Genomic DNA, 21,205 nt, shown 5'->3' on the forward strand with positions numbered 1-21,205 from the left:
TGTCTGACAAAGCTGTCCTTCAGAAAGAAAAAAGAAATAACGTGTTTCCTCGACAAACAAAGCTGAGGGCATTCAGGACCACTAGGTCTACCTTAAAAAAATGCTTAACGGAGTTTTTCAAGTAAAAATGAATGAAGTTGGGAGCGGTGGCTCATGCCTGTAATCCTATTTTGGGAGGCTGAGGTGGGTGGATCACCTGAGGTTGGGAGGTCAAGACCAGCCTGGCCAACATGGCAAAACCCCACCTCCAGTAAAAATACAAAAAATTAGCCAGGTATGAAGGCCACTGAGATCGTGCCACTGCACTCCAGCCTGGGTGACAAGAGTCAAACTACATTTCAAAAACAAAAAACAAAGTAAACAAAAAAAACAAAACTTGAGGCCTGGCCTTCTGCTCCTCTCCAACCTCCCCTTCTCTGGGCCCAAGCCACCTTGGATGAGGAGGGGGCGAGGAGGTGTGAGCCCCTGCCAGGAACCCCCTGCCTGGACCAAGTACTCGGCCCCCAGGCCTGCGTTCAGTGAGCCCTCCCATGGCGTCAGCATGTTTGTGTGGAGGAATGTGGAAGGTCACTCTGCGGCCATGTTCCCCTGGTACTCCATCCCCTTCCTCACCCCTCCCTGCAGCCACACGAGGCCCAGCAACCTGCCAGTCACTCAGTGGCCTCCAACCAGAGAAAACAACCTGCCAAGTTGGCAGCTGTTGCTCATGAGCGTCCACCAGGTGGGACAGGGAGTGTTGACCCTGGGCGGCCCCCTGGAGCCACCTGCCCTGAAAGCCCAGGGCCCGCAACCCCACACACTTTGGGGGTGGTGGAACCTGGTAAAAGCTCACCTCCCACCATGGAGGAGGAGCCCTGGGCCCCTCAGGGGAGTCCCTGCTGGACAGTGAGACGGAGAATGACCATGATGATGCTTTCCTCTCCATCATGTCTCCTGACACCCAGTTGCCTCTACCACTCAGATGATGTCAGGCCCAGTCCCTCAGTGCCCTGCGCAAGGAACAGGACTCATCTTCTGAGAAGGATGGATGCAGCCCCAACAAATGGGACAAGGACCACATCCGGTGGCCCGTGAGTGGCGGTCATGATCTTCAGCAAGCGGCACCAGGCCCTGGCGGGGCGCACCAGGGTCACCCCAACCAGGATAACTGGACCATCAGCCAGATGCTGAGTGAGCGGTGGTACACACTGGGGCCCAATGAGATGCAGAAATATGACCTGGCCTTCCAGGTGAAGGTGGCCCACTTGCAACAAGGACCGAAAGAAGTCCAGCTCAGAGGCCAAGCCCACAAGCCAGGGGCTAGCAGGAGTGTAACAAGGGCTCGTGGGAGCAGAGCATATCAGAGACGGGCACTGCCACTGCCCCTGGGGTGTCCTCTGAACTCCTGTCAGTTGCAGCCTAAACACTCCAGAGCTCGGATACCAAGGAGCAGCTTCTGTGGGGCAGAACGGCTGCACACAGTCAGGGAACCTGGCTCAGCCTGGCCCAAGCCTTCTCCCACAGCGGGGTACACAGCCTGGATGGCAGGGAAATAGACCGTCAGGCACTACGGGAACTGACACAGGTGGTGTCTGGCACTGCATCATACTCTGGCCCAAAGCCTTCTACTCAGTATGGAGCTCCAGGCCACTTTGCAGCCCCTGGTGAGGGAGGTGACCAGTGGGCAGCCCTGCTGCTGCCCACTTGAGATGCTCATTCCCAGCACATGGCCAGTGAGGACATAGTGAGTGACGAGGAGCACACGGTCATCCATGAGGAGGAAGGGGTGATGATGTCATTGCTGATGATGGCTTTAGCACCACTGACACCGATCTCAAGTTCAAGGAGTGGGTGACCGACTGAGAGTGGGGACAACTCTGGGGAGGAGCCAGAGGGCAACAAGGGCTTTGGTGGGAAGGTACTTGCACCTGTCATTCCTTCCTCCTTTACTCCTGCCGCCCCTTGCTGGATCCTGAGCCCCCAGGGTCCCCCGATCCACCTGCAGCTTTTGGCAAAGTCTATGGTCCCACCCTGTCCTCCTCCTACACATACTCGGATGCTTCCTCCTCAACCTTGGCACCCACCTCCTTCTTACTGGGCCCAGGAGCCTTCAAAGCCCAGGAGTCTGGTCAAGGCAGCAGAGCGGGCCCCCTACGGCCCCTACCCCTGGGGATGGGGGCCCAGGGATGCCTTCCAAGGTGACCTGTTTCCTCCCAATGGATCCTGCCACCTTCTGGTGCAAGAGACCTGAAAGTGTGGGCGACCTGGAGCTACCAGGCTCCTCAGTCATCAGGGTCCCTCCCAACACTAAGGCTTTCCTAGGCAGGAGCTGAGCTGAGCCACCCGTGGGGCAGAGCCTGAAAAGAAACTGACTGGGCTTTCGGAGTCGGGGCAGAGGGAACCCCACGGACATGGATCCCACACTGGAGGACCCCACCACGCGCAAATGCAAGATGAGAAGATGCTCCAGCTGCAGTCCAAAGCCCGACATCCCCAAGTGTGCCATGTGTGATGGGGACAGCTTCCCCTTTGCCTGTACAGGTGGAGAAGCCGAGGACAGGCTCAGGGAACTGAAGACTGAGAAGGCGCTGTCCTCTTCACTGCACGTGCCCTAGACCAGTGCCAGCCCTGATCAAGCAGCTCTTCCAGGCCCACTGCTTCTTCCTGTCCACTAGGCCACAGCCGCCCTCCAGGCCCACTATGCACACATCTTCCCCTCCAAGGTTTGTTCTGCCCCTGCCCTGACTCCCAGCCCTGTGAGGGTCCTGACCGCACCTCACCTGGCTCAGACTCTTGACGCTGCCCTGGCTGCCCCACCACTGCCTCTGCCCAAGAGTCACGTGAGGCTGAGAGTAGGGGCAGGGGCAGCAGTGGTGCCAGTTGGGGGGCGGTCCAGTGGGAGGAGCCTCAGCCTCGCGGGCTGCTCCGTGGGACTGATGACTGCATGATCTTCTGGGCACCTCACGGATCTTCAGCTGCAGGTGAAACGGATGCTGGTGGTGGGTGCAGGGCCGCTGGGAGCTGCTGCATGGTTCCCAGAGGCTGGACTGGGACAGGTGCCAAGTGAAGCTGCTGGGGCAGCATGGGCAGGATGTTCTGCACACAAACCTTGGAGAAGATGATGTGTGCATAGCGGGTCCACTGCTGCTGCCCCTGCCCTGACTCCCAGCCCTGCCTGACCCCACCTCAACCTGCTCAGGCTCTGGCGCAACCCTGGCTGCCCTGCCACTGCCTCTGCCCCAGAGTTGGGGCCTTGACAGCCTGGTTGGAAGGGGACACCCCAGCCCTGCCTCAACACCTGGGGGTCTCCATAACTACCACAGGCAGGTGGGCAACCCCAAAGATCCCAGGACTCACAGTACCCCCTGAGAACATGGAAAGTATGTGGGGGTAGCAATGGAGGGCAGGATGGTTATCTTCTCCCAGGTAAAGCCATTTAATCCTTTCAGTTTGGGACGGAGTAAGGCCTGCCTCTTTTTTTTTTTTTTTTGAGACCGAGTCTTGCTCTGTCACCCAGGCTGGAGTGCAGTGGTGCGATCTTGGCTCACTGCAACCTCTTCCCGCCGGGTTCACGCCATTCTCCTGCCTCAGCCTTCCAGGTAGCTAGGATTACAGGTGCACGCTACCACGGCCGGCTAATTTTTGTATTTTTAGTACAGACGGGGCTTCATCATCTTGGCCAGGCTGATTTCGATCTCCTGACATCGTGATCTGCCTGCCTCCCCCTCCCAAAGTGCTGGGATTACAGGCGTGAGCCACCACACCTGGCCAAGGCCTGCTCCTCTTATCTATACCCCCTACCCCTGCAGCTGTGCCGGGGGGAAAGCTGGGCAGTTTTCCTCCTCTGAGCCCCTGTACATACCATGAATTGTGGGACCTTCAGAGCTTTTCACTTTTTGGAAAATAGCTCCTGCTGGGGCTACAAGATGGAGTGTGAAGAGGGCCTTGGGCCACAGGGAGGCGCCTGTGGACTAGGGGGAGTTCATGCACCCCTTCTTTCCCCAGAGGGGCTGGACTCAGGTGAGTATGGGGGTGGGGGCTCCTGCACTTCGACACAGGCAGCGGGAGGGTTTTCTCCCCATTCCCTCTGCACTCCCAACTTGAGCTATACTTTTTAAGAAAGTGATTCACCCTGCCTTTGCCCCCTTCCCCAGAACAGAACACATTGATCATGGGCGATATTTTTCATTGTGCCAAAAAGTTGCCATGACCGTCATTAAACCTGTTTAACACCAAATAATAAGGAAAATAAAATAAAAAATTCGGGCATGGTGCAGAAACTCACTCCAAATAAATTACCTACCAAAATATATAATGGTGGAAATATTCCAAAATTCAATATTTTGGGATTTATACACAAAAGATAAACAAATTAGAGGCCAAGAGGCTGCCGGAAGGGAAAAACGGGGCCTGGAAAGGCCATTGTGAGGAATGAGCTGGGCCTAAAGAGGCCACTGGCAGGCAGTAGCTGGACCTGCCGAAGTGGCCGAAAGGCAGGAGCTTTGGAATGGGGAGGCCGCAGTGAGGCGAGAGCTAGCTGGGCGTGGAGAGTCCGCTGTGAGGCCGAGGCCGGGCTCGTGCAGGCCTTCGAGAGGCAGGAGGCCGGGCCTGCAAAGGCCGACTGGAGATCAAGTTCTGCGCCTGAAGAGGCTGCCAAAAGTCAAAAGCGGGGCCTGGGAAGGCCGCCGAGAGCCATGAGCTGGGCTGGGCCGAAAGAGGCCACTGGGAGGCAGGAGGAGCTGGGCCTGGAGAGGCTGACTCGAGGAAGTTTTGCACCTGGAGAGGCCGCCGAGAGGACGGAGCTGGGCCCGGGGAGGCTGACTTGCTGCTCTTCCAGGCCCACTTCCAGGCCGACTTGAGGACGACTTGGGCCTGCAGAGGCCGCCGGGAGGCCCAAGCTGGGCCTAGAGGAGCCCACCGACCGGAGGCCGTTTAGGGCCTGCAGATGCCATCGGAGGGCAGGAGCTGAGCCTGGAGAGGCCACCGTGAGGCCTGAGCTGGGCCTGGGGAGCTTGGCTTAGGGAAGTTGTGGGCCTACCAGGGCCGCTGGGAGCTGGGCAGGAGCTGAGTCCAAAGACGTTGTTGGGACCTGGAGTCGGCCAGAGTCCGGCCCGGAGATGCAGCCGGGAGGAAGAGCTGGGCCCAGAGAGGACGCCAGGAGGCTGCAAGTGGGTCTGAGAGGCCAACTTGAGGAGGCCTGGCCTCTGCCTCCCACATGGCCCAGCTGTTCCTCCTGGCTGCATCTCCCGCCTCCCAGCAAACAAGCTCTTTTGGCTCAGCTCCCGCCTGCGTTTGTAGACCCCGAAGTTTCTGCAACCAAGCTCTTCAGACCCACATCCCTTCTCCTAGTGACTGAACAGTCCCAGCTCCGGCTGGAGAAGGGCGTCTGCAGACCCCGCTGTTGCCTCCCCGGGGAGTTTCCAGGCCCAGCTCTCGCCCCACCGCGACCTCCCGGGCCCAAGTCCCTGCCTACCTCCCAGCAGCCCGCGTGTGACCCTGCTCCTCCCTCACGGTGGCCTGTTGAGGCAGGGGCTCACGCTGACCTCTCTCAGCATGGGAGGGGCCGGTGTGAGGCAAGGGGCTCACGCTGACCTCTGTCCGCGTGGGAGGGGCCGGTGTGAGGCAGGGGCTCACGCCTCTGGGCAGGGTGCCAGAGGCATGAGTTGGGCATCAACAGGCCACCGTGAGGGAGGAGCTGGGCCGCACGCGGGCTGCTGGGAGGCAGGCAGGGACTTGGCCCTGGGAGGCCGCCGTGGGGGCAAGAGCTGGGCCTGGAGAGGCCCCTGGGAGGCAAGGGCGGGGCCTGCAGAGGCTGTTCTCCAACCAGTGCTGGGCCTGTACAGGCCACCAGGAGGCAGGAAGTGGGCCCTCAGAGCTTGGCTGGAGAAAGTTCAGGGCCTACAAAGGCGGTTGGGAGCTGGGCAGGAGTTGAGCCAAAACAGCTTGCTTACTTGCTGGGAGGCAGGGCCGGGAGAGGCCGACTCCAGGACAACTTGGGCCTGTGGCGCTCGCCGGGAGGCCCAAGCTTGGCGTGGAGGAGCCCACCAACCGGAGACCATTTGGGGCCTGGAGATGCCATCGGAGGGCAGGAGCTCATCCTGGAGAGGCCACCGTGAGGCCTGACCTGGGCCTGGGGAGCTTGGCTTGAGGAAGCTGTGGGCCGACCAAGGCCGCCAGGAGATGGGTAGGCACTGAGTCCAAAGAGGTTGTTGAGAGGCAGGAGTCGGGCCTGGAGACGCAACCAGGAAGAAGAGCTGGGCCCGGAGAGGACGCCCGGAGGGTGCAAGTGGGTCTGGAGAGGCCAACTTGAGGAGGTTCTGGGCCCGGAGAGGCCGCCGGAAGGGAAAAACTGGACCTGGAAAGGCCATTGTGAGGAATGAGCCCCATGGGCCTGAAGAGGCCACTGGCAGGCGGGAGCTGGGCCTGCCGAAGCGGCCGAGAGGCAGGAGCTTTGGACTCGGGAGGCCGCAGTGAGGCGACAGCTAGCTGGGCGTGGAGAGTCCGCTGTGAAGCAGAGGCTGGGCCTGTGCAGGCCTTCGGGAGGCAGGAGGCTGGGCCTTGTCGAGGCCTGCAGAGGCCACCGAAAGTCAAAAGCGGGGCTTGGGAAGGCCGCCAGGAGGCATGAGCTGGGCTGGGCCGAAAGAGGCCACTGGGAGGCAGGAGGAGCTGGGCCTGGAGAGGCTGCCGAAAGGCAGGAGCTTCGCCTGAGGATGCCACAGTGAGACACCATCTGGGTCTGGAGGCTCCACTGTGAGGCAGAAGCTGGCCTGTAGAGTCCGACAGTAGACAGAAGTTGGGCAAAAGGCTGATTTGAGGAAGTTTTGGGCTTCAAGAGTCAGCCACGAGGCAGGCACTAGGCCTGGAAATGGCCCGACAGTCATGACTTGGGCCTAAATGGGCCACTGTGAGGGAGGAGCTGTGCCTGTTGAGGCTGCTGGCAGGCAGGCAGAAATTTGGCCTGGGGCAGCTGCCATGAGGCAAGAGCTGGGCCTGGAAAAAGCCCCTGGGAGGCAAGAGCAGGGCCTGCAGAGGCTGTTCTCAAGTCAAAGCTGGGCATGTTCATGCCACCGGGAAGCAGAAGGTGGGCCGGGAGAGTTTGACTTGAGGAAGTTTTGGGCCTACATTGGCCGCCATGAGCTGGACAGGAACTGGGCCAAAAAAGGCTGTTGTGAGGCAGCAGTTGTGCCTGTAGACCCAGCCAAGAGGAAGAGGTGGGCCTGGAGAAGCCCCCATGAGGCAGAGGTTGAGCCTGTAGATGCTAACAGGAGGCAGGAGCTGGGCCTGGAGACGTCAACTTGAGGAGATTTTGGGCCTTCATAGGCCACCAGGAGGCAGCAGTTGGGACTAGAGAGTCTGACTTGAGTAAGTTTTGGGCCTGGAGATGACGTCCTGGGACAAGAGTTGGGCCTGGAGAGGCCACCATGAGGCATAAGCTGGATGTAGAGAGGCCAGTGTGAGGCAAGACCTGGGCCTGTCTAGGCTGCTGGGAGACAGGCAGGAATCTGGCCAGGGAAGGTTGCCATGAGACAAAAGTTGGGCCTGGAAAGGCCCCTGTGAAGCATGAGCTTGGCCTAAAGAGGCCACTGGGTGGCAGGAGCTGGGTGTGTAGAAGCTGCTGAAAGGTTGGGAGCTTGGCTTGGGGGGTCCACAGTGAGGCAGATGCTGGGCGTGAAGAATCTGCTGTGAGGAAGATGTTGGGACTGTAGAGGCCGACGGGAGGCAGAGGCTGGGCCTGGAGGGGCCACCAAGATGCAGGAGCTGGGCCTGGAGAGGCTGCAAAGAAGCATGAGCTGGGCCTGGTGAGGTTGACTTGACAAAGTTCAGGGCCTGGAGAGAAGGCTGGGAGGCAGGAGCTGGGTCTAAAGAGGCCATTGTAACGATGGAGCTGTGCCTGTGGAGGCTGTGGTGAGGCAGTAGCCTCATCTGCGGAGACTGCCGTGATGTAGGGTATGGGCCTAAATAGGCCATGGTGAGTCATGAGCTTGGTCTGTAGAGGCTGACTGGAGAAAGTTCTGGGCCTGGAGAGGCTGCCGGGAGGTAGGAGCTGGGCCAAAACATGTAAGCACATTTGCATTTATTAGGCACTTTATTTCCATTCTTACACTGTAATATATAATAAAATAATTATAGAACTCACCATAATGTCGAATCAGTGGGCGTGTTAAGCTTGTTTTCCTGAAACTGGATGGTCCCACCTGAGCGTGATGGGAGAAAGTGACAGATCAATAGGTATTAGATTCTCATAAGGACAGCGCAACCTAGATCCCTCACATGCCCAGTTCACAACAGGGTGCGTTCTCCTATGAGAATCTAATGCTGCTGCTCATCTGAGAAGGCAGAGCTCAGGCGGGAATGTGAGCAAAGGGGAGTGGCTGTAAATACAGACGAAGCTTCCCTCACTCCCTCACTCGACACCACTCACCTCCTGCTGTGTGGCTCCCTACGGCTCCATGGCTCAGGGGTTGGGGACCCCTGCTCAAGTGCATCCAAAGCGACCCTTCCCAAAACAGTCTTCACAGTGGTCAAGGGCAGAAACCACTTAGCTCCCAAGGCATGTGCCTCAGCTGGCATTTCATCACAATCAACAGTAAGAGGTAGCTTGAGTCACTGTGAGGTCACCTACTGGAAATCACCAGCATCCCATTTCCCACTGGCAAAGAGCTCAGCACTGCCCCCTGGGAAACCAAACCTATGCCCAAATCCCATCTGTGTGGGTTTACCTCCTGGGACCCTTCCTAACATATTAGTCAGAGTCCAATCAGGAAGCATAAACCACTCAAAAGTTTAAAGTGGTAAAATTTAATATGGAGAATTATTCATTATAACAGGTGAACAGCATAATGAGAGATTGGCTAGCACAAAGTAAAGAGAACTCTAGAGAATATGGGACTAGCCCAGGTCAGGCATGGTGGCTCATGCCTGAAATTCCAGCAATTTGAGAAGCTAATGCAGGAGGATTGCTTAAGGCCAGGAGCTAGAGACCGGTCTGGACAACACAGTGAGACCCTGTCTCTATCCAAAAGAAGAAAAAAGTTAGCTGGGAGTGGTGGTGCACACTTGTAGTCCCAGCTACTCGGAATGCTGAAGTTTGAGCCTGGGAGGTCAAGGCTGCAGTGAGGCATGATTATGCCACTACACTCCAGCCTGGTGACAGAGCAAGACCCTGTCTCAAAGAACAAAACAACAACAACCGTTTACAGACAGAAAAGAAATAGAGCTAATAAGCTGAGGAAAGATGTTGAAATGTGACAAGTAGAGTAACATGAGGTCTTTTGTCTATTTAAAATAATCAAACAAAAAATGACTTACTAAATTATAATACCCTGTGCTGGCAAAGGTGCAGTGAAATGGGCACTTTCTTATACTATGAGGGGTGTTTAAATTGTGTATAAGCCTTCCCGGGTAAAGCCTGTCAATTTTTTAAAATAATGGAGACAGGGTCTCACCATACTGCCATACTGCCTCCTCCAACTCTTGGCCTCAAGCAATCCTCCTCTCTTAGCCTCCTAAAGTGCTAAGATTATACCTGGGAGGCACCCAAAACCCTGTCAATTTACATCAAAGGTAATGAGAATGTCCATTCACCATGACTCACAGTAATCTTACTTCTGGGGAGACAATTCAATCCAAACAAAAGATCATCTGTACACACACAGTAAAAATCTGGGAGTAACTGAAGACAGAGTTGGTAAGTGAAATAAGAAACAGTTCTAAGAAATTAAACAATGGTATCAATAGGCACCTGGTATAAAAGTTCAGTTGATGTTAGCGGCTACTTTTTTGTTGTTTTGAGACAGGGTCTCACTCTGTCACCCAGGCTGGAGTGCAGAGGCCTGATCATGACTCACTGCAGTCTCAGCCTCCCTGGGCTCAAGTGATCCTCCCACCTCAGCCTCCCAAGTAGCTGGGACTACAGGAACATGCCACCACACTAGGCTAATTCATGTATTTTTGTGTAGGGATGGTGACTCCCCCTTTGTTTCCAAGGCCTATCGCAAGCTCTTGGCCTCAAGCCATCCTCCTGCCTCAGCCTCCCAAAGTGTTGCGATTACCAGTGTGAGCCACCACACCTGGCCAGCTGCTACTTTTAGCAATATTATTATTATTATTCCACTCAATTAAAAATTATTATTTTCAAGGCTATGCAACAGAATGTATCCTACAGCGTAATTGTAAAAACATATACAGTCATCGTCCCTCAGTATACAGAATCAGTTCCAGCCCCCCATCTCTGCATAAACCAAAATCCATGCTTACTCACGTTTCGCTGTCACTCCTCTGGAATCCACGTATACGAAAATTCCAAATATTAGTTGGGCATAGTGTCAACCACCTGTAGTCTCAGCCACGTGGGAGGTTGAGGTAGGAGGATCGCTTCAGCCTGGAAGGTTGAGGCTGCAGTCAGCTGCGATAGCACTACTACACTCCAGCCTTGGACAACAGAGTGAGACCCTGTCTCAGAAAAAAAAACAAAATAAAACAGGTTAGAAACTGTAATCTAATCCTAACCCTAACGCCTACACCCTAACCTTAACCCTAACACTAACCTTTCCCTAACTCTAAACCTAACACAAAACCCTAACCCTAACCCCTAACTCCTAACCCCTACACTAACCCTAACCACTAACCCCTAACGCTAACACCAAACCCTAACCCTAACCCTAACCCAAACCACAACCCCAACCCGAACCCAAACCCTAACCCTAACCAAAAACCCTAACCCTAACCCTAAACCCTAACCCCAACCCTAACCCCTAACCCTAACCCTAACCCGAACCCAAACCCCAACCTCAACCAGAACCCAAACCCGTAACCTAACCCTAACCAAAAACCGTAACCTTCACCCAAAACCCTAACCCCTAACCCGTAACCCTAACCCTAACCCTAACCCTAACTCTAACCAATAACCCTAACCCTAACCCTAAACCCTAAGCCTAACTGGAACCCGAACCCGAACCCTAACCCTAAACCCTAACCCTAACCCTATCCCTAACCCTAACCCTAAACCCTAACCCTAACCCTAACAACCCTAAAACCCTAACCCTTACCCTAACAACCCTAAAACCCTAACCCTAACCCTAACAACCCTAAAACCCTAACCCTAACCCTAACAACCCTAAAACCCTAAGCCTAACAACCCTAAAACCCTAACCCTAACAACCCTAAAACCCTAACCCTAACAACCCTAAAACCCTAACCCTAACCCTAGTGAGCCGAGACCACACATTGCACTCCAGCCTGGGTGACAGAGCATGACTCTGTCTCAAAAAAAAAAAAAGAAAAGAAAAAAAGATAGAGAAAAGAAAGCCAACAAGACACCATTAGGCAAACCATTGTCAGGTTATGGGAGTTTGGGAAGGAAAGTAGAGAAAGGAGAAGAAAGCTTATTTAAAGAATGGCTGAAAACTGCCTAAATCATGGGAAAGATTTAGACATCTAAATCCATGAAGCTTAAAGATTCCTAAAGAGGTTCAAACCAAATAGATACTCACCAAGTCACAATATAATCAAATAGTCAAAAGTTAAAGAAACTTTGCAGGTCAGGACAGAATCGAGTAATACATTCAAAGTGCTGAAAGAAAAAAACTGCCAGCAACTAATACTATGTCTGACAAAGCTGTCCTTCAGAAAGAAAAAAGAAATAACGTGTTTCCTCGACAAACAAAGCTGAGGGCATTCAGGACCACTAGGTCTACCTTAAAAAAATGCTTAACGGAGTTTTTCAAGTAAAAATGAATGAAGTTGGGAGCGGTGGCTCATGTCTGTAATCCCATTTTGGGAGGCTGAGGTGGGTGGATCACCTAAGGTCGGGAGGTCAAGACCAGCCTGGCCAACATGGCAAAACCCCACCTCCAGTAAAAATACAAAAAATTAGCCAGGTATGAAGGCCACTGAGATCGTGCCACTGCACTCCAGCCTGGGTGACAAGAGTCAAACTACATTTCAAAAACAAAAAAACAAACAAAAAAAACAAAACTTGAGGCCTGGCCTTCTGCTCCTCTCCAACCCCCCCTTCTCTGGGCCCAAGCCACCTTGGCTGAGGAGGGGGCGAGGTGTGAGCCCCTGCCAGGAACCCCCTGCCTGGACCAAGTACTCGGCCCCCAGGCCTGCGTTCAGTGAGGCCTCCCGTGGCGTCAGCATGTTCGTGTGGAGGAATGTGGAAGGTCACTCTGTGGCCATGTTCCCCTGGTACTCCATCCCCTTCCTCACCCCTCCCTGCAGCCACACGAGGCCCAGCAACCTGCCAGTCACTCAGTGGCCTCCAACCAGAGAAAACAACCTGCCAAGTTGGCAGCTGTTGCTCATGAGCATCCACCAGGTGGGACAGGGAGTGTTGACCCTGGGCGGCCCCCTGGAGCCACCTGCCCTGAAAGCCCAGGGCCCGCAACCCCACACACTTTGGGGGTGGTGGAACCTGGTAAAAGCTCACCTCCCACCATGGAGGAGGAGCCCTGGGCCCCTCAGGGGAGTCCCTGCTGGACAGTGAGACGGAGAATGACCATGATGATGCTTTCCTCTCCATCATGTCTCCTGACACCCAGTTGCCTCTACCACTCAGATGATGTCAGGCCCAGTCCCTCAGTGCCCTGCGCAAGGAACAGGACTCATCTTCTGAGAAGGATGGACGCAGCCCCAACAAATGGGACAAGGACCACATCCGGTGGCCCATGAGTGGCGGTCATGATCTTCAGCAAGCGGCACCAGGCCCTGGCAGGGCGCACCAGGGTCACTCCAACCAGGATATGCGGACCGTCAGCCAGATGCTGAGCGAGCGGTGGTACACCCTGGGGCCCAATGAGACGCAGAAATACCACGACCTGGCCTTCCAGGTGAAGGTGGCCCACTTGCAACAAGGACCGAAAGAAGTCCAGCTCAGAGGCCAAGCCTACAAGCCAGGGGCTAGCAGGAGTGTAACAAGGGCTCGTGGGAGCGGAGGATATCAGAGACGGGCACTGCCACTGCCCCTGGGGTGTCCTCTGAACTCCTGTCAGTTGCAGCCTAAACACTCCAGAGCTCGGATACCAAGGAGCAGCTTCTGTGGGGCAGAACGGCTGCACACAGTCAGGGAACCTGGCTCAGCCTGGGCCAAGCCTTCTCCCACAGCGGGGTACACAGCCTGGACGGCAGGGAAATAGACCGTCAGGCAGTACAGGAACTGACACAGGTGGTGTCTGGCACTGCATCATACTCTGGCCCAAAGCCTTCTACTCAGTATGGAGCTCCAGGCCACTTTGCAGCCCCTGGTGAGGGAGGTGACCAGTGGGCAGCCCTGCTGCTGCCCACTTGAGATGCTCATTCCCAGCACATGGCCAGTGAGGACAGAGCGAGTGACGAGGAGCACACGGTCATCCATGAGGAGGAAGGGGTGATGATGTCATTGCTGATGATGGCTTTAGCACCACTGACACTGATCTCAAGTTCAAGGAGTGGGTGACTGACTTGAGAGTGGGGACAACTCTGGGGAGGAGCCAGAGGGCAACAAGGGCTTTGGTGGGAAGATACTTGCACCTGTCATTCCTTCCTCCTTTACTCCTGCCGCCCCTTGCTGGATCCTGAGCCCCCAGGGTCCCCCGATCCACCTGCAGCTTTTGGCAAAGTCTATGGTCCCACCCTGTCCTCCCCCTACACATACTCGGATGCTTCCTCCTCAACCTTGGCACCCACCTCCTTCTTACTGGGCCCAGGATCCTTCAAAGCCCAGGAGTATGGTCAAGGCAGCAGAGCGGGCCCCCCTATGGCCCCTACCCCTGGGGATGGGGACCCACGGACGCCTTCCAAGGCGACCTGTTTCCTCCCAATGGATCCTGCCACCTTCTGGGGCAAGAGACCTGAAAGTGTGGGCGACCTGGAGCTACCAGGCTCCTCAGTCATCAGGGTCCCTCCCAACACTAAGGCTTTCCTAGGCAGGAGCTGGGCTGAGCCACCCGGGGGGCAGAGGGGGGCTGGACTCAGGTGAGTATGGGGGTGGGGGCTCCTGCACTTCGACACAGGCAGCGGGAGGGTTTTCTCCCCATTCCCTCTGCACTCCCAACTTGAGCTATACTTTTTAAGAAAGTGATTCACCCTGCCTTTGCCCCCTTCCCCAGAACAGAACACGTTGATCATGGGCGATATTTTTCATTGTGCCAAAAAGTTGCCATGACCGTCATTAAACCTGTTTAACACCAAATAATAAGTAAAATAAAATAAAAAATTCGGGCTTGGTGCAGAAACTCACCCCAAATAAATCACCTACCAAAATATTTACATAATGGTGGAAATATTCCAAAATTCAATATTTTGGGATTTATACACAAAAGATAAACAAATTAGAGGCCAAGAGGCTGCCGGAAGGGAAAAACGGGGCCTGGGAAGGCCGTTGTGAGGAATGAGCTGGGCCTAAAGAGGCCACTGGCAGGCGGGAGCTGGGCCTGCCGAAGCGGCCGAGAGGCAGGAGCTTTGGACTCGGGAGGCCGCAATGAGGCAAGAGCTAGCTGGGCATGGAGAGTCCGCTGTGAGTCCGCTGTGAGTCCAGGCCCATGCAGGCCTTCGAGAGGCAGGAGGCCGGGCCTGCAAAGGCCCACTGGAGGTCAAGTTCTGGGCCTGAAGAGGCCACCAAAAGTCAAAAGTGGGGCCTGGGAAGGCCGCCAAGAGCCATGAGCTGGTCTGGGCTGAAAGGGGCCACTGGGAGGCAGGAGGAGCTGGGCCTGGAGAGGCTGACTCGAGGAAGTTTTGCACCTGGAGAGGCCGCCGAGAGGATGGAGCTGGGCCCGGGAAGGCCGACTTGCTGCTCTTCCAGGCCCACTTCCAGGCCGATTTGACGACGACTTGGGCCTGCAGAGGCCGCCGGGAGGCCGGAGCTGGGCCTGGAGAGGCCGACTTCAGGACGATTTGGGCCTGCAGAGGCCGCCGGGAGGCCCAAGCTGGGCCTAGAGGAGCCCACCGACCTTGCCATCGGAGGGCAGGAGCTGAGCCTGGAGAGGCCACCGTGAGGCCTGAGCTGGGCCTGGGGAGCTTGTCTTCGGGAAGTGGTGGGCCTACCAGGGCCGCTGGGAGCTGGGCAGGAGCTGAGTCCAAAGACGTTGTTGGGAGGCCAGAGTCAGGCCTGGAGACACAGCCGGGAGGAAGAGCTGGGCCCGGAGAGGACGCCGGGAGGCTGCAAGTGGGTCTGGAGAGGCTGATTTGAGGAGGCCCGGCCTCCGCCTCCCACATGGCGGCCTCTGCAGGCACAGCTGTTTCTCCTGGCTGCATCTCCCGCCTCCCAGCAAACAAGCTTTTTTGGCTCAGCTCCCGCCTGCGTTTGTAGACCCCGAAGTTTCTGAAACCAAGCTCTTCAGACCCACATCCCGCCTCCCAGTACCTGAACAGTCCCAGCTCTGGCTGGAGAACAGAGTCTGTAGGCCCCGCTGTTGCCTCCCAGGGGTGTCTCCAGGCCCAGCTCTCGCCCCACCGCGACCTCCCAGGCCCAAGTCCCTGCCTGCCTCCCAGCAGCCCGCGTGCGACCCTGCTCCTCCCTCACGGTGGCCTGTTGAGGCAGGGGCTCACGCTGACCTCTCTCAGCGTGGGAGGGGCCGGTGTGAGGCAAGGGCTCACGCTGACCTCTCTCAGCGTGGGAGGGGCCGGTGTGAGGCAAGGGCTCACGCTGACCTCTCTCAGCGTGGGAGGGGCCGGTGTGAGGCAAGGGGCTCACGCTGACCTCTCTCAGCGTGGGAGGGGCCGGTGTGAGGCAAGGGCTCACGCTGACCTCTCTCAGCGTGGGAGGGGCCGGTGTGAGGCATGGGGCTCACTCTGACCTCTCTCAGCATGGGAGGGGCCGGTGTGAGGCAAGGGCTCACGACCTCTCTCAGCGTGGGAGGGGCCAGTGTGAGGCATGGGGCTCACGCTGACCTCTCTCAGCGTGGGAGGGGCTGGTGTGAGGCATGGGGCTCACTCTGACCTCTCTCAGCGTGGGAGGGGCCGGTGTGAGGCAAGGGGCTCACGCTGACCTCTCTCAGCGTGGGAGGGGCCGGTGTGAGGCAAGGGCTCACGCTGACCTCTCTCAGCGTGGGAGGGGCCGGTGTGAGGCAAGGGGCTCACGCTGACCTCCTCAGCGTGGGAGGGGCAGGTGTGAGGCAAGGGCTCACGACCTCTCTCAGCGTGGGAGGGGCCGGTGTGAGGCATGGGGCTCACTCTGACCTCTCTCAGCGTGGGAGGGGCCGGTGTGAGGCAAGGGCTCACGCTGACCTCTCTCAGCGTGGGAGGGGCCGGTGTGAGGCAGGGGCTCATGCCTCTGGGCAGGGTACCAGAGGCATGGGCATCAACAGGCCACCGTGAGGGAGGAGCTGGGCCGCACACGGGCTGCTGGGAGGCAGGCAGGGACTTGGCCCTGGGAGGCCGCCGTGGGGTCAACAGCTGGGCCTGGAGAGGCCCCTGAGAGGCAAGAGCGGGACCTGCATAGGCTGTTCTCCAACCATTGCTGGGCCCGTACAGGCCAACGGGCGGCAGGAATTAGGCCCGAAGAACTTGGCTGGAGAAAGTTCGGGGCCCACAAAGGCGGTTGGGAGCTGGGCAGGAGTTGAGCCAAAAGAGCTTGCTTACTTGCTGGGAGGCACGGCCGGGAGATGCCAACTTCAGGACAACTTGGACCTGCAGAGGTCGCCGGGAGGCCCAAGCTTGGCGTGGAGGAGCCCACCGACCGGAGACCATTTGAGGCCTGCAGGTGCCATCGGAGGGCAGGAGCTCATCCTGGAGAGGCCACCGTGAGGCCTGACCTGGGCCTGGGGAGCTTGGCTTGAGGATGCTGTGGGCTGTGGATATTGGATATATCCAATATCCGATGGAGCTGTGCCTGTGGAGGCTGTTGTGAGGCAGTAGCCTCATCTGCGGAGACTGCCGTGACGTAGGGTATGGGCCTAAATAGGCCATTGTGAGTCATGAGCTTGGTCTGTAGAGGCTGACTGGAGAAAGTTCTGGGCCTGGAGAGGCTGCCGGGAGGTAGGAGCTGGGCCAAAAGATTTAAGCACATTTACATTTATTAGGGACTTTATTTCCATTATTACAATATATAATAATATATTTAATATATTAATATATTTAACATATTAATATATATAATAAATATATATATATTCTATATCCAATATATAATAAAATAATTATAGAACTCACCATAATGTCGAATCAGTGGGCGTGTTAAGCTTGTTTTCCTGAAACTGGATGGTCCCACCTGAGCGTGATGGGAGAAAGTGACAGATCAATAGGTATTAGATTCTCATAAGGACAGCGCAACCTAGATCCCTCACATGCCCAGTTCACAACAGGGTGCGTTCTCCTATGAGAATCTAATGCTGCTGCTCATCTGAGAAGGCAGAGCTCAGGCGGGAATGTGAGCAAAGGGGAGTGGCTGTAAATACAGACGAAGCTTCCCTCACTCCCTCACTCGACACCACTCACCTCCTGCTGTGTGGCTCCCTACGGCTCCATGGCTCAGGGGTTGGGGACCCCTGCTCAAGTGCATCCAAAGCGACCCTTCCCAAAACAGTCTTCACAGTGGTCAAGGGCAGAAACCACTTAGCTCCCAAGGCATGTGCCTCAGCTGGCATTTCGTCACAATCAACAGTAAGTGGTAGCTTGAGTCACTGTGAGGTCACCTACTGGAAATCACCAGCATCCCATTTCCCACTGGCAAAGAGCTCAGCACTGCCCCCGGGAAACCAAACCTATGCCCAAATCCCATCTGTGTGGGTTTACCTCCTGGGACCCTTCCTAACATATTAGTCAGAGTCCAATCAGGAAGCATAAACCACTCAAAAGTTTAAAGTGGTAAAATTTAATACAGAGAATTATTCATTATAAAAGGTGAACAGCACAATGAGAGATTGGCTAGCACAAAGTAAAGACAACTCTAGAGAATATGGGACTAGCCCAGGCCAGGCATGGTCATGGCTCATGCCTGAAATTCCAGCAATTTGAGAAGCTAATGCAGGAAGATTGCTTAACGCCAGGAGCTAGAGACCGGTCTGGACAACACAGTGAGACCCTGTCTCTATCCAAAAAAAAAGAAAAAAGTTAGCTGGGAGTGGTGGTGCACACTTGTAGTCCCAGCTACTCGGAATGCTGAAGTTTGAGCCTGGGAGGTCAAGGCTGCAGCGAGGCATGATTATGCCACTACAGTCCAGCCTGGTGACAGAGCAAGACCCTGTCTCAAAGAACAAAACAACAACAACAACCATTTACAGGCAGAAAAGAGATAGAGCTAATAAGCTAAGGAAAGATGTTGAAATGTGACAAGTAAAGTAACATGAGGTCTTTTATCTATTTAAAATAATCAAACAAAAAATGACTTACTAAATTATAATACCCTGTGCTGGCAAAGGTGCAGTGAAATGGGCACTTTCTTATACTATGAGGGGTGTTTAAATTGTGTATAAGCCATCCAGGGTAAAGCCTGTCAATTTTTTAAAATAGTGGAGACAGGGTCTCACCATACTGCCATACTGCCTCCTCCAACTCTTGGCCTCAAGCAATCCTCCTCTCTTAGCCTCCTAAAGTGCTAAGATTATACCTGGGAGGCACTCAAAACCCTGTCAACTTACATCAAGGGTAATGAGAATGTCCATTCACCATGACTCACAGTAATCTTACTTCTGGGGAGACAATTCAATCTAAACAAACGGTCATCTGTACACACACAGTAAAAATCTGGGAGTAACTGAAGACAGAGTTGGTAAGTGAAATAAGAAACAGTTCTAAGAAATTAAACAATGGTATCAATAGGCACCTGGTATAAAAGGTCAGTTGATGTTAGCTGCTACTTTTTTGTTGTTTTGAGACAGGATCTCACTCTGTCACCCAGGCTGGAGTGCAGAGGCCTGATCATGACTCACTGCAGTCTCAGCCTCCCTGGGCTCAAGTGATCCTCCCACCTCAGCCTCCCAAGTAGCTGGGACTACAGGAACATGCCACCACACTAGGCTAATTCATGTATTTTTGTGTAGGGATGGTGACTCCCTTTGTTTCCAAGGCCTATCGCAAACTCTTGGCCTCAAGCCATCCTCCTGCCTCAGCCTCCCAAAGTGTTGCGATTACCAGTGTGAGCCACCACACCTGGCCAGCTGCTACTTTTATCAATATTATTATTATTCCACTCAATTAAAAATTTGTATTTTCAAGGCTATGCAACAGTATGTATCCTACAGCGTAATTGTAAAAACATATACAGTCGTCGTCCCTCAGTATACAGAATCAGTTCCAGCCCCCCATCTCTGCATATACCAAAATCCATGCTTACTCACGTTTCGCTGTCACCCCTCTGGAATCCACGTATACGAAAATTCCAAATATTAGTTGGGCATAGTGGCAAGCACCTGTAGTCTCAGCCACGTGGGAGGTTGAGGTGGGAGGATCGCTTTAGCCTGGAAGGTTGAGGCTGCAGTCAGCTGCGATAGCACTACTACACTCCAGCCTTGGACAACAGAGGGAGACCCTGTCTCAGAAGAAAAACAAAATAAAACAGGTTAGAAATTGTAATCTAACCCTAACCCTAACACCTTAACCCTAACCCTACACTAACCCTAACCCCAACCCTAACCCCTAACCCCTACCCTAACCCTAACCCCTTAACCCTAACCCTAACCCTACACTAACCCTAACCCCAACCCTAACCCCTAACCCCTAACCCCAACCCTAACCCCTAACCCTAACCCCTAACCCTAACCAATAACTCTAACCCTAACCCTAAACCCTAACCCCTAACCCTAACCCCTAACCCTAACCCCAAACCCTAACCCCTAATCCTAACCCTTACCCTTACCCTAAACCTACGCTAACCCTAACCCCAACCCCCAACCCCAACCCCTAACCATAACCCCCACCCCAACCCTAACCCCAAACCCCAACGCCAACCCCAACCCGAACCCGAACACGAACACTAACCCTAACTCGTAACCCTAACCCCTAACCCTAACCAATAACCGTAACCCTAACCCTAACCCTAAACCCTAACCCCTAAGCCAACCCCAACCTAATCCTAACCCCTAACCCTACCCTAACCCTTAACCCTTAACCCTAAACTCAACCCCAACCCAACCCTAACCCCAACCCCTACCCCAACCGCAACCCCAACCCTACCCTAACCCCAACCCCAACCCAACCCTAACCCCAACCCCTAACCCTCACCTCTCACCCTCACCCTAACCCCTAACCCTCGCCCCTCACCCTCACCCTAACCCTTATATTAATATATTACTATATTGCCGATCTTATATTAATATTTTTGTATTGAGGCAGTGCATTATCATTACAGGTGCTCGTCATATGAGCAATGGGGGTGTCATATTTTGGGTGTCATGTCTGCACTAGGAATGCTGCGTTTGTGTTCTGAGGCTGCGATGTAGACCTCCCACTGCGGTCGCCTCACCTTCCATGCGCAGGATTCATGGGGGCTTTTGGTTTCTCTTTTTCCACATTGAACCCTTCTAACTGGACTCTGACCCTGATTATTCAGGGTTGCAAACAGGAAGCATTTTATTCACCGTCGCTGCGGTCCCGAGTTTTCCCAAAGCGAGGCGGTGCCCCCAAGGTCTGTGCTGAGGAGAACACTGGTCTGCCTACGCGGTTTCCCCCGGGTCTGTGCTGAGCAGAACGCAGCTCCGCCCTCGCGGTGCCGCCGGCCTGCCCGCCCGCCCGGGCCTGTGCTGCGGGAAACGCTGCTCTGCCTTGGTGGTATTGCCGAAATCTGTGCAGAGAGGCCCGCAGCGCCGGCGCAGGCGCAGAGAGGCCCGCAGCGCCGGCGCAGGCGCAGAGAGGCCCGCAGCGCCGGCGCAGGCGCAGAGAGGCCCGCAGCGCCGGCGCAGGCGCAGAGAGGCCCGCAGCGCCGGCGCAGGCGCAGAGAGGCCCGCAGCGCCGGCGCAGGCGCAGAGAGGCCCGCAGCGCCGGCGCAGGCGCAGAGAGGCCCGCAGCGCCGGCGCAGGCGCAGAGAGGCCCGCAGCGCCGGCGCAGGCGCAGAGAGGCCCGCAGCGCCGGCGCAGGCGCAGAGAACGACGTCTCCTTTGTTCTTCGGTCTGTCTATGGCCTGCTGGTGTCTGCTGGTGTCTGTCCGTGTGCTCTTTCTCGACGTCCAGCTGTTTGTGTGTCTGCTCGCTACAGTCTCGGGTTTTTATGGCCACAGGATGGGGGGCCAAAAGGCAACATTTGGTCGGCAAAAACAGAAATGCCTGTCCTCATTTAGGTCCATGGGCACAGGCCCGAGGTTGGAGCCCTTGTCAGG

The 21,205-nt window shown here is 55.4% G+C and overlaps 1 protein-coding gene and 5 pseudogenes across 1 annotated transcript; 2 read left to right on the plus strand and 4 right to left on the minus strand.

The window, feature by feature from the left end:
- The first annotated feature begins 436 nt into the window (after positions 1-436).
- On the plus strand, positions 437-2,312 carry LOC134809654 (protein capicua homolog; annotated as a pseudogene).
- Positions 2,313-4,148: 1,836 nt separating this feature from the next.
- On the minus strand, positions 4,149-5,324 carry LOC134809655 (putative uncharacterized protein FLJ44672; annotated as a pseudogene).
- On the minus strand, positions 4,275-6,366 carry LOC129143459 (putative uncharacterized protein FLJ44672; annotated as a pseudogene).
- A 338-nt stretch (positions 6,367-6,704) lies between these two features.
- On the minus strand, positions 6,705-10,214 carry LOC101057586 (uncharacterized). The gene is given in 3 exon segments (XM_063806572.1): positions 6,705-8,006; positions 8,117-8,174; positions 8,402-10,214. Coding segments are annotated over 3 exon segments (1,272 nt in total). The 5' UTR covers positions 8,466-10,214; the 3' UTR covers positions 6,705-6,856.
- Positions 9,566-14,129, plus strand: LOC134809656 (protein capicua homolog; annotated as a pseudogene).
- Positions 14,130-14,222: 93 nt separating this feature from the next.
- LOC101057673 (uncharacterized) lies at positions 14,223-20,744 on the minus strand (annotated as a pseudogene).
- Positions 20,745-21,205: the final 461 nt, after the last annotated feature.

Source organism: Pan troglodytes, chromosome 2 (assembly GCF_028858775.2).
Source record: "Pan troglodytes isolate AG18354 chromosome 2, NHGRI_mPanTro3-v2.0_pri, whole genome shotgun sequence".
Lineage (NCBI taxonomy): Eukaryota > Metazoa > Chordata > Mammalia > Primates > Hominidae > Pan > Pan troglodytes.